Source organism: Ochotona princeps, chromosome 4 (genome assembly GCF_030435755.1).
Source record: "Ochotona princeps isolate mOchPri1 chromosome 4, mOchPri1.hap1, whole genome shotgun sequence".
Lineage (NCBI taxonomy): Eukaryota > Metazoa > Chordata > Mammalia > Lagomorpha > Ochotonidae > Ochotona > Ochotona princeps.
Window position 1 is genome coordinate 25,278,817 of NC_080835.1, and position 17,084 is coordinate 25,295,900.

The window sequence follows — 17,084 nt, forward strand, 5'->3', positions numbered from 1 at the left end:
ACAATCCTATAATCTTTGTAGGCCTTATCCTTAAAATGTTTATAGTCAGCTGGAGGAAGTGAACAGTAGAGGTGTTTTATCAGTGTGCACAGGAAACGTTTAAGTTGACAAGGAAACAGTATATGTGAAGCCATCCTCAAGGAAACGGGGAGAGCCCTTAGCCAGATGTGTTATTTATAATGCGCACAGCATCTGTAAGTAGTTTTCCAATCCACTTTGGGCAGTTAACTTTGAAGAATTTATATTGCTGTCCTTTCAGAGTAGGTTGTAGGAATCTAATTAACTAATACATTAATTAAAATAGTAAGGTATTAACTTAGTTTTCAAACTGTCCCTGAGAAATAACAGGCTGAATTGAAAATGACATAAATAGAAAAGTCCATGAGGTTCCTATAATGTAATCATAGACCACTTGTTACTGATGTTAAATAAATACAGTCAGTGAGTTGTAAAAGGACTCTAGGTTGCAAGCTGGGAGTCAGCTCCAGCTGTTGTGACCACTTGGGATTGAATCAGCACACAGAAGATCTTCCTCTTTGTCTCTCCTCATCTCTATATATCTGACTTTCCAATAAAAACAAAATAAATCTTTAAAAACCAAAAAGATGCCAGCTTCCTTTTTATGCATTTCCTGTAGGCATCTGTGGTCCTTCTCCTTTCTTTTAGTTCCTTCTTCCTAAAGACATCTGTTGCTTATTTGAAAGGCAGAGTGATGGAAAGAAGCAGAGAGAGAGAGAGAGAGAGAGAGACAAACATCTTCCATTTGTTGGTTCACACCCAAAAAGGCTGCAACAACTGGAGATGGGCCAGGCTGAAGCAAGGAGCCTGGAATTTCATCTGGATTTCCCATGTGGATGGCAAACATCTCAGCCATCATCTGTCAGCCTCCTTCAAGGTACATCAGCACGAAAGCTGGGCCAGAGCTGGAGCAGCCAGGACTCAAATCTGCTAATCTTGGAATACAGGACCTTCCCCCTCCCAGACAACGTCCAAACACAGCCAAGTTGTTCATGGTGTCTGTCCAGGGGATGAGGACTGAGTAATTGTTAAAACTCCTTAAATAAAGACTTTCCAAATGAGTTTCTGAAAGCAGAAGTCATTAAACGGGGGCTAAGAAAACCTCCGAATCTGCATGACGTTTTTCTATGTAACCTCACAAGCCTCTTGCTATGTAGAGAAGAGCTACACCATTCAGATACACTCAAAAGCATTTTTAACAAAGCTATGAACACTCTTCCTAGACTATTTTCACTTATAATTTCCATTACTATTCTATCAATTTCTAAGGCAGAGGGCCTCAAGGTCAATCCTACCAGAATTCACATAAGGTTGGTTATAAAAATACAGATGCCTGACTTCTACCTGAGAGAATCTGTAGGAGCTATAGAAAAATTCAATTTTTAACAAACTGGGAGACGGAGCAGAGAATTGTGTACACACTGTCAAGGAACCACTGCTCCAAGGAATATTTTAGAAATCATCTGACTGAAAATATTTCCATCCCATAATCTCCAGCAGCCCTAAAGCACTCACCTTGCTCTGTGACTTCTCACAAAGCTCTTTTTCCCTGATCCACAGGCTGCACATAATGTGCAGGCTATGCCTTCTGCAGCCATTTTTTTTAGATTAAATTTTATTCTGTGGAGTGCCAAGAGTGATGACTGACATATATATTCTCCACCCCACTCTTATGTCTACTGCCTACTGCTGTCCCCGTGCAAGTAAGAGCTAGGCACAGTAAGACATGTTACACAGTGTATCTGCATTGTACAAGCCATTTTACATCGTGTACTAGCTGCACTGTATGTCAACTGCATCAATCAACATCCCCACCAAACAGCAATTCTCTACAGCAAATGCAGTCCCTTCTAAACTCCACTCTTTCAAGGCTTAGCCTGAAATACTATATCGGACTTGTGTCTGTGATGCTGTGTTTACAAATCGGGATTTTTGAACGAATCATCTCGTGGCGTATCCCGAGTGGCCTCCAAGAGCTTACAGCTCCTGATAAGAGCCGAGCCTGGCAATGACTCTTCAGCTCACCAGCTTCTCCCGGGCCCAAGTGTCCAACCACTGTAAAGCCACTTGAGATATGACTGAGCAGAAGCTTCAAACAGGCCTCACAGACCCCAGGCAAGGTCGAACCAGAGGACGGATTCAAGCTCTCCAGGGTCCCTCTTCGGACCTCCACGGCATGCATCAGGCCAAGCCAGCGGACCCATCCACGAGGCAAGGACAGGGCAGGAGGGGTGGCAATGCGGGCACCTCCACACCCACACGCAGGACTACGACAGCAGAATGCCCCTGACCCTCCGAGGCAGAGAAACTGACAGCTCCCCGGCACTCACCCCGCAGCCACCGCGTGCCGTGAAACCATCTCCAATTAGTTTCGCGGCCGACAGACCACCTAGCAGGCCCCTTAACCAACGCCGAGCTCCGCCGGCCGCCGAAGCCCAGCAGGCATCGTAGCAGCGCCGGGTCACTACCCAGCCTCCAGGAGGCTGCCATCTTGCCGGCCTTCTCCCGGGCTGCCCGCGGCACAGCCTGCTCGCCCAGCGTCCAGGCCCTCCTTGGTCCCGCCTTCGATCTAGCTGTCCACGCCCCCATGCATCCAGCCGGACCTATCAGAGCTCGTGGGGCGCGGAGGTTTCCGGGGACCGCCTCCAGCCCCGTGGGCCACGCCCCCCGGCCGAGCCGCCTCGCCGCCGTCACTCAGCCCGCGAGGTCCTCCCGGGTTCCGCCCCCCGGGCTGCCCTCAGCGCTGCCTGATGGCACCCGTGACCTCGCTGCAGTAGCCAGGCGGAACCCCGAGAGCGCGCGGCGCCCTGCAAAGACTGGAGACAGCAGGATCCGCGGCCCGAGCCATGGCCGGCTGCCTCGCTCCGGAGGGAGGCTGTTGCTCCCGGCGAGGCGGCGCGCAGGTAGGGGCGTGGCCACCGCTGCCCACTCGTAGGGAGAGGCGACTCTCGGCGGGGCTCGGGAGCGCGCAGGGCTGTCGGGCGCATGGCGCAAGGTGGGGGGCTCGGGAGCGTGGACGTCGGGAGCGCGCAGGGCGTCGGGCTCCCGGGCTGGGTGCGGGAGCGTGCGTGGGTTTCAGCTGCAGGGCGCCGTGGGGCTGAAGGGCAGGAGCGTGGGCGGAGCGGGGCTTGTCCCAGGCCTGGCCTCCGGCGGCAGGATCCGCTACCAGGGCGCCAGCAGACTACCTAGCGAGGGTTCTGCTTCTCTGCTACCCCCGCCGTTGGGCGCCTTGGGGGTGGTGGCCAAGCTGCAGAGGTGCCCTGGAAGCCGGCCTTTTGCCTGCGTGCTCCGAGGACCAGTGGGGAACGTGCTGCCTGGGGTTCAGAGCAGAGCTAGACGAATGCACAGGTTGAGTACAAGCTGCAGTCAAACCCTGCCTCACAGGCAGATCAGGCCCCACTCCCCGCCAGAATTGCCCGCTTTCTCAGGGTTGAAGGCCCCACTTAGAAAGTTATCACACGAAGGATTGCTAAATGTGTTGGGTGTTACTTGAACAAGTAAACTTTTCCAGATTATCCAAGCTAACTGTGAGGAAAGTGCTGGGTGAGGAGGTTAGACAGCAGGAAGAGGGAGAAGATGTTGGTCACTGGATGGATAAGTGGAGATGGTTTTTAAGCAGGTGTGTATGAGGAAAGAAAAAGCAACCCATTAGTGAGTTCATTGTTCCAATGACTTAATGAGATTGTTGCTGAATATATGCATGTATGCCGGCCCCCAGCGTAAGTCTTACTGAAATGCCAGCATCAAAGACAGCCTGCGTGGAAGAGCCTTACAGTAGAGTCAGATCTCAGTCTGTTCATGAGCCACAGACAGTTCGGCAGACAGGGTCTGGGTCCCATTCGTGTTCATGGAAGATTTGAACAAATGATTCAAAATCTGGACCCATTTCTGCTTTTCTTCCGACTTAATGGGATACAGCGGTGCTGTTTCCTTCTTCCTTTGTGGGTCCCGGATTGAGCTGACTGGTGAGCCCCACCCCTACCCGGGGCACACACTAGCCAGCTTGGCTCTTCTTCCGCTGCTCACACTGGATTCCCATCAACACGGGAGGACACTGGACCCCGTGACATTTGTGTCTGCTTGGATCTACCCGAATACACTCAGTCAGAACAGCAGTAAGGGAAGGGTTGAGATGCTGTAACATTTTAATGGAGTATTAGGCACTTTGCAGGCAGTAGAAATTGGTCTTTGGCTTAAGAAGGGAAATCTTCAGTTGTCAGTCATGAACGAAGTACACATTTTGTGTTTTCTACATGACAGGCATCATGGATTTTCACATAGTGCAGGCCACAACTGATTAAAAGCATTCTTTTTTATTAAATTTTATTTTTGATGATCTTTACATAGTTGATTAAGGTGGGAAGAGTCGAGGGCTGGAGGAAAGTGGTGAGACCATTGTTTCCACATTCTCTTTGTCCTTCCTGGATCTGGGGGAAGGGAGGAGATAAGAACAGAAGCCAGCCTCCCACCCGCCTCCATACCCTGGGATGGGAGACAGCCACCCGATACCATCCCAGGGTGCTCGATGTGGCGCATGCTGCGAGGGTCCCACTCAAATGGTTTTGGTACTTCAACAGTTCTGAATTGCTATTGATCTCACCATTTTAAGGACAATGGAATCTCTCCAGAATCTTTACTAGCTGACATAGTCTGTCTTAGAGTCTCCATTTGCCCAGATAGTCATTGCTGATGCTTGGCTAGCGTGGTTGATCGAGTTGTTCTGTCCTACATCTTCTGTTATGATACCAGGTGTCCTCTGCAGGCTCCAATATACTGCCATATCTTCCATATGCACCTGGATATACTGTCCACGGCTCCATCTAAGCCACTGAGGAGGCTCAGCTCTGACACATGCACTCCACGAACAGATCATGGAGCCTGTAATTTCTTGCATGGTTGGAGCTCTGAGTCCAGCAGTTCAGTTGGGGGATCTCCATAGAAACTTCATCTGAGGTAATCCTAGACCTGATTCTTGTGTGTATCTGTCAATACAAGGTCCAGCACAGTCCATTGCCCAAATCAGCCTATGCACACACTGGTAATTGCAATTGCTGGGTCAGTTCTGTCTCCAGCCCTGTCTCCTACGTAAACCAATGCGTGTTGCAGCCCAGTCTGATTCTGTCCACATCACACTCGGCCTTCAGGTAAACAGCGACAGCTGCAGCCTAGTTAGTGCAACCCCCAAAAACCCCCATTAGACCCGCCCCCTGTCCTATTGCCATGCTTGCCAGTATGTACATCAGACTGGTTCAGTCTGTTGCACATTTCTTTAAGCTCTCATATGTGTCAATGGGCATTGAATCCTAGTTCAACCCAACCAGCCCCCACTATCCAATCCACACTGGTGCCACCAGGTGCCACTAGGTGCCACTCTGTCTAGTCATGCCTGCCCCAGTCCTGGTCTCATGCTCACCAGTAGGAGTGGCAACCCAAGAGGGAGGTGCCCACAGTCTCCCTAATAGACCCACTTCCACCCCTAGATCCTGTACTCTCCAGGTGGTTCTGCAGTTCAGCTTAACAAAATTTGCCGCTAGTGCCAGCACCTGCCAGCTGATGCTGCAGCAAAGTCCAACCAACCATCACCCACTGTGGTTTATGCATGCACCACTGAATACAGTCAGCCCAGCCTGGCTTTTCCGCTAACCCAGGTCACATGCAGGCCAATAGGTATTGTAGCCCTGCCCAGCCTGGTCTGTCCCCAGTCCCAGCTCTCATACTCACCAGTGGGAATAGTGGCCCAGCAGAGCAGCCCTTTGCAACCCCTCCCCCCAGGTGTTATGTGTGCTGGTTGGGGGCACTGCTGCCGAGTTGTCTCAGCCCACCTCACCTCAGCATTTGTCAGTGGGTGCTATAACCTTGCCCACACCCAGTTCTAACTCATACTGATATGGACTACAGCCTAGTCCAGCCCAGCCAGCCTCCAGTCTCAGCCCCAATGCGAACTAGCTGGTATTACAACCTGGCCCAGCTTATCAGATAACCCCATTCTGGTTCTCAGATCTGCCAGCAGGTGATATGAACTGGCCCAGCTTGGCCCACCCCAGAACTGCACCAAATGTATGCCAGTGGGTACTATAACCTAGCCTGGTCTGGGCTGCTTCTAGCCTTGGTTCTTGCACTCACCTGGAGAGACTGCATCCTGACAGGAGTTCCCCAAGCCCCTCCATCAGAACCTCTTCCAATGCCAGGTCTTGCACGCACTGGTGAGTCAATGGCCCAACCCAATTTAGTCCATCTCCTGTTCTGGCAGGAACAGTGGCCTTTCCTGACTGGCCCTCACCCATTCCAGCTCTTACTGTTAGGTGCTACAGCCCAGCCAAACCTGATCTACACCCAGACACAGCTCACACATGGCTCAGCAGGGGCAGAGACCTAGTCCTGCCCATCTGACACCCATCCTGGTTCTCATAAGCACCAGTGGGTGCTGGAGTCTAGCCCAGTCCGGCCCACCCCAGACCCAGTCCACATCTGTGCGGAGGGACACTTCAGCCATGTCCAGACCAGATTGCAGCCCCCCACTCTGGCCCTCATGCTTACTGTGGTCACACCATCCACCACCCAGTCTCTTAACTCCCCAACCGGGCTTGTTCCCAACCACAGATCTTGTGCTTGTCAGTGGTTACTGTGATGCAGTTTGGCATCACCTGTCTTGGTCTTTGCCTTTGGATGCTGCAGCCTGGCCTGACTTGGCTGGCCCCCAGTTCCCATTCTAGCTGGCAGGTGCTGTAGCCTGGCCCTGCTCAGTCTACTCTCATCCCTGGCTCATGCAAACTTGTAGTGTGATAGCCTAACCTGGCATGACCTGTACTCCAACCTGGCTCCTGCACTTGCCAGTGGGCTAAGGTTTGCTCTGCCCTGCCCAGTATGCCCCTTTCCAAAACCAACCCACGTTTGCCAAGGGGTGGAACTACCTTGCCCTGCCTGCCCAACACCACACCTGAACCATGTGCTCATCAGTAGGAACTATGGCCCACTAGGGGAATTTCCCAAGTTCTCCCACCAGGCCCACTCCTAGATCTAGATTTCATGCATGCCAGTGGGTACTAGGCCCTTACCCAGCATAACCTGCCGCCTCTGTCCTGGCCTTTGTATGAACTGGTAAATGTTGCAGCCCAGCCTGCCCCACACCCTGTTTTGACATGTGCATGTGGGTGCTGCAGCCTGGACCTGCCCAGCCTGTTTCTAGTCCCAGTACCCATGAGTGTAATCAGGTTCCATGATCATGCCTAGCTCAGCCTATCACTATCTCAATTCTTGAACTAACCAGTTGGACTTGTAGTTCCATAGGGTTTGACCCATATATCCGCTACAGAATCTACTCCAGTACCTGGTTCTCTCACATGCTGGTTAGTGTCATGGCCCAGCCTAACATTACACATCCCTTATTCCGACACTTACTGTCAGGTACTGTGATCTAGCCCTGCCAGACAGTCCCACAGCCTTAGCTTTCGTGTGGGCTGGTGTGTGATGGTCAACAGTGTTTCCTGCTAACACGCCCAGCTCAGGTCTCCCATGTGAGCTGATACATAAAGGTCTTCAGGCCTCTGCCCTCTACATCAGGTCTCAGTCCCCGCACTTACCTACAAGTATAGTGGCCTTGTCATTGGGAGTCCCTCTATAGTCATTCCTCACCTGCAATGCTCCCTCGGAAGTCCTACCTACTCCATATTCCCTTGTCCCCTTTTCTAATCAATCCACAAACCTTCTACCCAGGAGTGCATGGGTTCTCCAGCCCAGTCTTTGGAAGCCCAATAGGTGGTGTGCTGGTCTGGAGCTCTGCCCTCATAGCAAACTCTTGGCACATGTGCTAGCCTGGTGCCATACCCCACCACGCACCCAAGATCCAGGCCCAGCCCACCAGCACCCCAGGGCAGTGTGCTGATCTGAGGCACTCCCCTCTCCTCATCTCACCTTGCCCAGGACAAATTACATGTGAAAACACCAGGTTCACTCCACCACCTAGAGATGAGCTCCCAGGTCCCCACATGCCCCTCCAGTGCTATATCCCTAGCCCTCCCCACTCAAGCCCACATCCTAAGATCCCCGCAGGCTGCCACCGCCCCCTGAATAGCTCAGCACAGAAATGACAGCTAAAAACATTCTGTGTAGTAGGAGACACAAAGAGGTACAACAATGAAGACAGTAGTACTATGACATACTACACTGATGAGAAAGTGCTGGATCTTCAAGGGCACAAACTATAATGGATGAAGGAATGCCTCTGGAGAAAATGAAGATGTCAGCTAACACCTGGAGGGGGTCATAACCACATGAAATGAGAAGGAAGGGCTTTCCAAGTAGGGGGAATGGCATGTGTAGAGTCTTAGAGACACAGCGTAGTGCGGTCTCATTTCAGTAGGACATAAAGTAGGGGAAAAGGACTTGGGAAGAGATAAGGCTAAAGACCTATATGCCCTTATAGGCCAACTTTAGAGTACATGTTAGTTTCCTAAGGGCAGTGAGAAAGATGGTGGGTAAAAGCCTACGGTGCTGGTGAGAGGTGAAAGTTAGAGGCTGGAAGACAAACTAGAAAGCTGTGGCAAGGGATGGTACTGAGTTGAACAAGGGATATAGGCAGTAAAAGCAAAACAGTTTAGTTGTTGACATTTGTGAGGATAGCAGGATCCAAGAATGACTTCTAAATCTGTAATGGAGTCTTTGGGGGACTTGGCAGTCCCCAAGAAAGAACACAGGAAGAAGAAGCAGTTTGCAGAGAGCCTTGCATGCAGCTCAGGGCATGGTGCTGCAAGCTGTGTAGTTGCATTTACAACTCTCAAACTCAGGACGAAGAGCTTCATTGAGGTTGTGCAAAATAGACCAAGCAGCCTACAGGGCCAATGCTGACTTAGGTACCTGGGTTTCAGTTCTAGCTCTACTCCTAATTCCAGTGCCCTGCTAATGTGCACTCTGGGAAGCAACAGGTGATGGCTCCTGCTACTTAGGTGGAAGATCTGGACTGATTTCTTGGCTCCTGGCTTTAACCTGGCCCAGCCTCACCTATTACGCTGTTATGGGCATTTGGGAAGTGGACTAGCAGATTAACAGATGAAATAGATATTCCCTCTCTCACTCACTGTCTCTGTATATGTGTGTATACATGCACAGGAGGTTTAAATACATTTTTAAAAATTTGATTTTAAAAAATAAAAACAATATTTGAACAAGATTTGACCCCCCAAAACCTTCCTTCTTAAAGCTGTATGTTTATTGTTTCTCCTCTGGCAGACAACCACTTCTTGACCCACATTCTGCTACTTACTGTCCACTGTAGGCCTTTCAGTGATATTATTTAATCATCCTGTGCTCTAATTTTCCCAAGTGATTTATGTTTCGTTGTCATTCTTCTAGTACTCAAAATTATTCTGGCACTACATGTATTATGTTCAGGTCAAGCTCAGCTCAGAGCAGTAATTTCGAAATGGATCATGGTTCTGAAATCAAATACCGTGTGATTTACTTTAGGCTCTTGCACTGGATTTTTCCAACATCAACAAAAATCAAGGAGTATTTCCCTAAAAGGGAAAGCGTCTACTTTGTATTGCAAACTGTGTATTGCAAAGTTCAGACTTAGAGAGACAGTCACGAATAAGACACTATTCCTGGAGAGACTTGGGTGCTTGTTAAAGCAAGCCAGTGATAGAAATTCTGTAGACCAATAATAGACAGAACAGGCAGTGGAGATGTGGGCAGGAGAGGATTAATTCTAAATAGCATGAAGTTCCAGTTACTTCAGAGAGTTTATGGGAAAATTAAATGAACAGTTAAGTTTATCTTGATAAAGAAGAATTTTGAAATTATATTTCAGAGTATTTACAAGTAGAGGAGAAGAAGGCAGTTTCAAAACAAGAGTTTGTGTATGAAAATGTCGCATTTTAGAGGAACCCAGATGTTGAAATGGAGATCAAAATTAAGATACAACAGCTAGCATTTGTCCTGTCCTGAGAGCTAACATTACACTTAACTCTGTTTTTTTTGCTATGGATCCATTGTCCAGTTCTGCTTTTTAATTTTTTTTAAGGTTTATTTTAAAGTCAGAAAGAGAGAGATGCTCAATGCATTGGTTCATTCCCCAGATGTCTGCAGTGGCCAGCGCTGGGCCAGGGCAGAGCCAGGAGCTTACTCCAGTCTCCCACACGGGTGCCAGGGGCCCATACGCTGGGGTCATCTTCCGCTGCTCTCTCACGCTATTCAGAAGTGAAGCAGCCAGGACATGAACCTGCAGCCCTTGGGGTGCTGGTGTCACAGCAGCAGCTTTGCTAGCTACACCAAGATGTGACTCACTGCTCTGCTTTTTTTTTTTTTTTTTCTTTTTTTAAAGGAAGCTAAAACTAGGGTTCTCTCTGAAATCTCATTATTGTAAAAATTTGGCTTGGATTCTAAGCACTGTGACATCGTAGGTCCTAGCCTTAGGTGATTAGGTGATACTCAAGATAGAAATTTGCAGCCTCTTATGTGGGACTTTTCTTAGTGTGGGAAATCTGATCACAATTCAACTGTTTATAGGCAAAGCAGTGTGGCAGGTGTGTCTATGCTAAACATATTCCCTATCCTTAGTGGTTATGCTTGGCTGGGAAGAAGAAACAGATAGGCTCACTGGCTTGCTTTCTTCCTTCCTTTCAAGATTCATTTATTACAGAGAGAAAGTAAGAGAGAGAGAGAGAGAGAGATTGAGAGATTGAGAGATCTTAGCCAGTTGCTCACTCCTCCAAATGTCCTCTGTGGCCACAGCTGAGCCAGTCTAAACCTAGGAGCCAGGAGCTTCCACGTGGTCTCTCACATGGACTTGGTCCATCCTCTGCTGCTTTCCCAGGCCAGTAACAGGAAGCTGGATTAGGAGCAGAGTAACAGACACAAAGCAATACTCGTACAAATCACCCTACAATGCCACCATTTTGCTTTGTTGATCATTTCCTTTGCTTTACAGAGGCTTTTCAGTTTGAAGTAGTCCTCATTTGTTTATTTTGGCTTTGACTGCCTGTGCTTTTGGTGACTTTTCCAAGAAGTTTTTACCAATGCCTATATCTTGTAGAGTGTTTCCTGTGTTTTCCTCTAATACTTTTGATGGTTTCTGAGTGTAGTTTTAGGTTCTTGATCAATTTGGAGCTGATTTTTGTATAAGGCAAGAGTGGGAGGTCATGTTTCTTGTTTCTGCAGGTTGTTATTGTCCAGGCAGCATTTGTTGAGACCAAACTTTTTGCCTGGATTATTTTCAGTACTCTTGTCAAAGATTAGCTGACTCTACATGTGTGGGCTCACTTCTGGGGTTTCTGTTCTGTTCCATTGATCTTCTCTGTTTCTGTATTCGTACCAGTCTATTTTGATTACCACTTCCTGGTAGTACGTCTTGAGGTCTGGAATTAAAATTCCTCCAGCTTTATTTTTATTCTTCAGGATTGCTTTGGCTATCGAATGCTTTCTCTGCATCTACTGAGATGATTGTGTGGTTTTTATTCTTCAGTTTGTTGATACAGTCTATCACATTCATTGATTTGCATATGTTAAACCATCCCAACATGCTAGGATGCTGGTCCAGGTGAATGATCTGTCTGTTGTGTTGTTGAATTTGTTGGCTAATATTTTGTTGAAGTTTTTTGCTTCTATATTCATCAGGGATATTGGTCTGTGGTTCTTTTTCTCTATTGTGTGTCTATCTGGGTTTGGTATTAAGGTCATACTGGCTACAAGAAACAGTTTGGAAAGATTGACTTCGTTGCTATTGTTTTGAATAGCCTTGAAGGCATGGGGTAAATTATTTGAAACCTTTGGTTAAATTCAACAATAAAGCCATCCATCCAGTCCGGAGCTTTTCTCTCAAGAGAGTTCATTATTGATTCAATCTATGTCCTGGTTATAGGCATGTTTAGGTCTTTAGTTATCTCATGATTCAATTGAGGTAAATTGTATGGTATGTAACCAGAAATTATCCATTTCTTTTAGGTCTTCCAATTTGTTGGTATATTTACTTGTAATAGTTTCTGATTATTTTATGTATGTCCAAGATATCTGTTGTTATATCTCCTTTTTGTCTCTGATTCTGTTGATTTATATCTTCTCCCCTCTATTTTTTTTTTTATTAGTTGGGCTGGGGGGGGTCTATTTTGTTGATTTTCTTAAAAAAAAAAGCAGCTCTTTGATTTGTTGATCCTACATATTTTGATCTCTATTTGGTTTATTTCCTCTCTTATTTTGATTTTTTTCTGTCATTCTTGAGATTATTTTGCTGTTGTGTTGATGCCTTTGTTCATTTCAAGCAATTTTTTAAATTTCTTCTTTGATTTCTTCTGTAACACATTGTTCATTTAGCAGCACGTTGTTCATTTTCCGAGTATTCTTATGTCTTCTGGAGTATGTTGACTTATTGGTCTCCATGTTTATGATGATCAGAGAAGATACATGGTATGATTTCGATTTTTATTTTAATTTGCTGATGCTGGTTTTGTGGTCTATAATGTGATTAATCCTGAAGAAAGTTCCATGTACTGATGAACAAAGTATATTCTGTGTTTGTAGGATGAAAGGTTCTGTAGACATCAAAGAAGTCCATTTGTTCTCTTGTCTGGGTGAGCTGAGTTTCTGTCTTGTATGTCTACCCATTGAGCTCAGTGCGGTCTTAAGGTCTCCCACTATTATTGTATTAGAGTCTATTTCTCCCTTTAAATCCATTAATATTTGTTTCACATACTAGGTGCCCTCACATTTGGTGAGTATACATTTATTATTGTAATTTCCTTTTGCTGAATGGATCTCTTCATCATTATGTGGTGCCCTTCTTCTCTTTCAATGCTTTTAATACCTAAGTCTATAGTATCTAGTATTAGAATGGCTATATCAGCCCATTTTTCCTTTCCATTAGCCTGTAATATCCTTTTCCACCCTTTCACTTTCAGTTTCCATGTATCTTTGTTGGTGAAATGTGTCTCCTATAGGTAACAGATAAATGAGTCCTATGTGTGTGTAAGTTTTTTTTTTTTAATCCAGTCTGATAATCTATGTGTTTTGATTGTTGAGTTTAAGCCATTTACATTTAGGGTTATTATCAGCAGGAAATGATTTGGTCCAATTGTTTTAGCATTGGGTTTCTCATTGCTTGATTTAGGTTTCTTTTATGGTTTATTGATGTGTTCTCTATGTTTGCCTCCAGTTTTTAGGTGTTCTTTTTCTCTGTAGCACATCTTCAAGCAACATTTGTTCGGAAGGTCTGGTAGAGGCAAAACGTCTTTCAGTTTTGTTTGCTTTGGAAGTATTTTATTTCATTTTCAAATACAAAGGAAAATTTTGCTGAATATGTTATTGTGGGCTGGCTATTTTTTTTTCTTTTCTTTTTTTTTTTTAGGATCTGAAATACACCACATGGGTAACCCAGATGGTGTCCCAGGCCTCCAGATTTGAGGACTGCTCCAGCTATTAAGAGCATTTTGGGGCAATAAGCAGTAGAGTGAAACAATTCTGTTTCTCTGCCTTTGAAATAAACTAAAATAAGTAATAAATAAAAGCATATTGAAGAAAAAACAGTTCAGTCATTCTAGGAAACTTTTCTCTAACTTCTGTTCTCTTGTACTAGCAGCTTCTGTTCTCAGTTCCCGGGGCCATCTTGTTTTATGGTATTTTGCTTTGTCATTTGCTAACTTCTTTATTAGATGGTGAGCTCCAGGGTAAGGATTTTATCTCACGCATAATTGTTTCTTCAGGACTTATCACAGTATTTAGCACAATTTTGGCAGTAAGTAGGTAACTTAGTAATAATCAAAATTATGCCCTTAAAGCAACTAGAAATCTGGTTGTATATAAACTAATAATTGAAATGTCAATGTAGAAGTCACAGGATGGGGTTCAGAACTCGCATTCTTTTTTTTTTTTCTCTTTTAACATATTGGTTACTCAATACCATGTCAACTAATTCCATAACGTTATAAATTGTTACTGATGTTATGTCAGGGCTTTTAATTGATCGGGATGATACTCTGCCGGCTCTACCTTCAGACCAGAGATGGTCTCCCCAAGAAACCGTTGAACTTATCTGGACAATAAGATGCTGGACTTTATGCTTGGTAGATGCTTGCAATGAAAGAATCTCAACTGACTTTGAATTGTGGTTATGCAACAAGGTGGAGGAAAAGAGAATTGAAACATGAAAAAAAGCAACTAGAACAAAATCCTAGAAATATAAAGAATCAAATCAAAATCCTCTTAGATATTGATGTTTCTGATATATACAAAATGCTCTTATGTGTATTTATCCCTCACTGTGAAAGCTCTACTATAAATGATGATAATGGATCTTTAGATACATATTTCAAAATTGATACTTTTTTTAAAAAAAGATTTATTTTATTTATTTGAAAGGCAGAGTTAAGAGAATAGAAAAGGGAGAGTTCTTCCACCCACCTGTTCATTCTCCAGATGACTGCAATGGCTGAGGCTGAACTAGGCTGAAACCAGGAGCCAGGAGGTTCGTCTGAGTCTCCCATATGGGTGCGGGGGCCCAGTGACTTGGGCTGCCTTCTGCTGCTTTCTCAGGTGCATTAACAGGGGGCTGGAGCCGAAGTGGACCAGCTGGGACACAAATTAGCACCCATACAGGAAGCCAGCATTGTACCACATTACTGGCCCCCAAAATTGTTATTCTTGAAAGCAAGATCTGACAGTAGCAAACAGGTTATTATTGACATTCAGAGGAAAGCTATATATTAACGTTTCCATATCAGTCTTTGTTAAAATGTCTGTGTCTTACTCTGAACAGTTGAAGTGACTGTATTTTCTCCACGTGTGTTTCTCTCGGTGCCTGCAGTTGTGATTGTGTGGGTCTGCACAATTGAATGGAAATTATTAGCAGCAGCTGCCTTATCATTGTTATTGCTGCAGCATGAAGCTGGCTAATTGCTGTAATACTTCGTATTGGAAAAGACAGAAAGGAAAGGAGAGGCCCATGATAACAGTCCATTTCCCATAATGTTTGCAATTTGCTGTGCGAATCGATGGTTTTAAGGATCAGAAAATTGCAGGAGTCGTCCCATTAGCACTATCATAGTGTGTAATTGAAGCATCATTTATATCCCTAAAAAAGGAAATGACAAATGATTCAGGGCTTTGATAATTTTAGCTGAGGACGGGTGTAAGACATATTAACATGGTCATTATTATTAATGTAACTCAAGAATTTTGTAACCTTTTAAAATGGAATGGAAAGTGACATTGGCCATGTCACACAGTGTCCTGGGTATTTCCCATCCATTGCATCCAGTTTTAATCCTCACAATGGTCTCATGCTGTGGATGAGCAAACTGAGGCCCAAAGTTCTACAAGCAACAAATGGTCTGATTCCTAAGCCTGTGTTGAATCAGAAATTTTTAGAAATTCTTGGTTTTGCGTGTTCCTAATTTTATACTTTGGAGATGACTATCAATCATCTTTCACAATGCTTACCAAAAATGAAATATACATGGAGAGCATTGGCAGTATATTTTGGAAAATACATTGATTACAGCTACCTAGTGAAGTGGCCAAGAACCCAGTCTATAAAGCAGTCATCCCCTTTGAACTTAAGACGGTCTTGCTCCTGACCCAGAGTGAGAATCAGTGCAAGCATGCTTCTGGGCTGCTTTCCTCCTCAGAGCATCTGCCACTTGCTCATCCTCACCTGCAGGCAGAAGCCCCTGGGAACCTCAGGTGTATGTGGAAGTTTCTGTTAAATTTGCCCATTTTGAGAAGATCTTGTGGTTACTGCAGTGTATACTCACATGCTCCTCTGGACACACATCTTCATAGAAAAGGGGGAAACAAGTGATTGCAATCTCATACATAATATGTGTATGTATACATACATACGTGTATATGTATGTATCTATATGCAGCCTGCCCTCCTCCTTCCAAGTCATATCCACCAACCACGGATCAAAAATAATTGGAGGGGAAAGATTGCGTCTGTGCTGCACATACTTTTTTTTTCTTAATATCAGGATTCCTTAAACAGTGGAATGATTTTTTTTTTGAAACATTAACATTAGCTAGTTAAAAATAATCCAGAAGTGATTTAAAGGATGTGAGAAGATAAATGGAGTTTAGTCCAAAGATTTCATCATTTTTCTACAACGACGGGCCCCGAGCACCCACACATTTGCTATCCCCCGGGGACCTGGGGACTGGTCTTCCTCAGATACCCAGGGCTGACTGTTCTGCATGTGTGCCCCCTCCTTGTCCTGCAGCTGGCCCTGTCGCGTTGGGTTAGATGAGTGGCTGTATACTGAATCACTCCAGGTTGCCAAGTAATGCGGTGGATCCACTTTCCAAACATTAAAAACAAGAATCGATTGTAGTAGATTTCTCCACCACTTCTGTCTGTGCCTTTTCTGTGTGATGGTTCCTTTTACTTCCTTCAGCTGACATATTAGAAATGCCAGCTGGAATGCTTCATCATGCATTATCATTTTAACTGTGTCTATTTTAACTGTCATTACCTTCTTTTTCAGGACAAGGAGCATCCAAGATACCTGATCCCAGAGCTTTGCAAACAGTTTTACCATTTGGGCTGGGTTACTGGGACTGGAGGAGGAATTAGCTTGAAGCATGGGTGAGTTTCTGGCTGATTTTAGTTCTGGGAATTCTCCAGGTAAGCAAAACATGGGGAGCCTCATGTGTTCTGTCCAGAGAGCTACAAGTCAATCTTACATGATACTAGATGTATTTAGTGTAAGAATAGAATACACATGTGGGTACTTGCATAAAGGAATACCACTTGTATGCAGAAGTTGCAGATATAATAACTATACTTTCAAGAACCACACTCTAATCAGAATACTCCATTCCCATTTTTAAAAAAAGTTAAAATTTAGACAGAGAGACTTTCTATCTGCTGATTCCATCAGATGTCCCCAGTGACCAGTGCTGGGCCAGGCCAAAGCTAGGAGCCAGGAGATTCAGACAGGTCTCCCAATAGGTGGTAGGTTCCCAATCACGTGGGGCATCTTCTGCTGCTTCCCAGGCCTTAGACTCGATCAGTCATCTGTGTGAGATGCCATGTCGAGATGGCAGCTTTACACACTATACTACAATACCAGTCCCTTGTTCCC

General features: G+C 45.4%; 2 protein-coding genes across 2 annotated transcripts in view; one reads left to right on the forward strand and one right to left on the reverse strand.

Moving 5' to 3' along the window:
* PDHX (pyruvate dehydrogenase complex component X) overlaps window positions 1-2,743 on the reverse strand; it is a 67,354-nt gene extending 64,611 nt beyond the window's left edge. Inside the window, exon 1 of the mRNA XM_058663179.1 lies at window positions 2,349-2,743. Within this exon, the coding sequence (XP_058519162.1) occupies window positions 2,349-2,607 (259 nt within the window). The 5' untranslated portion in view covers window positions 2,608-2,743. The remainder of the gene's footprint in view (window positions 1-2,348) is intronic.
* A 41-nt stretch (window positions 2,744-2,784) lies between these two features.
* APIP (APAF1 interacting protein) overlaps window positions 2,785-17,084 on the forward strand; it is a 28,086-nt gene continuing 13,786 nt past the window's right edge. The window contains exons 1-2 of the mRNA XM_004585407.3: window positions 2,785-2,921; window positions 16,485-16,585. Coding sequence (XP_004585464.2) covers window positions 2,865-2,921; window positions 16,485-16,585 — 158 coding nt within the window. The 5' untranslated portion in view covers window positions 2,785-2,864. The remainder of the gene's footprint in view (window positions 2,922-16,484; window positions 16,586-17,084) is intronic.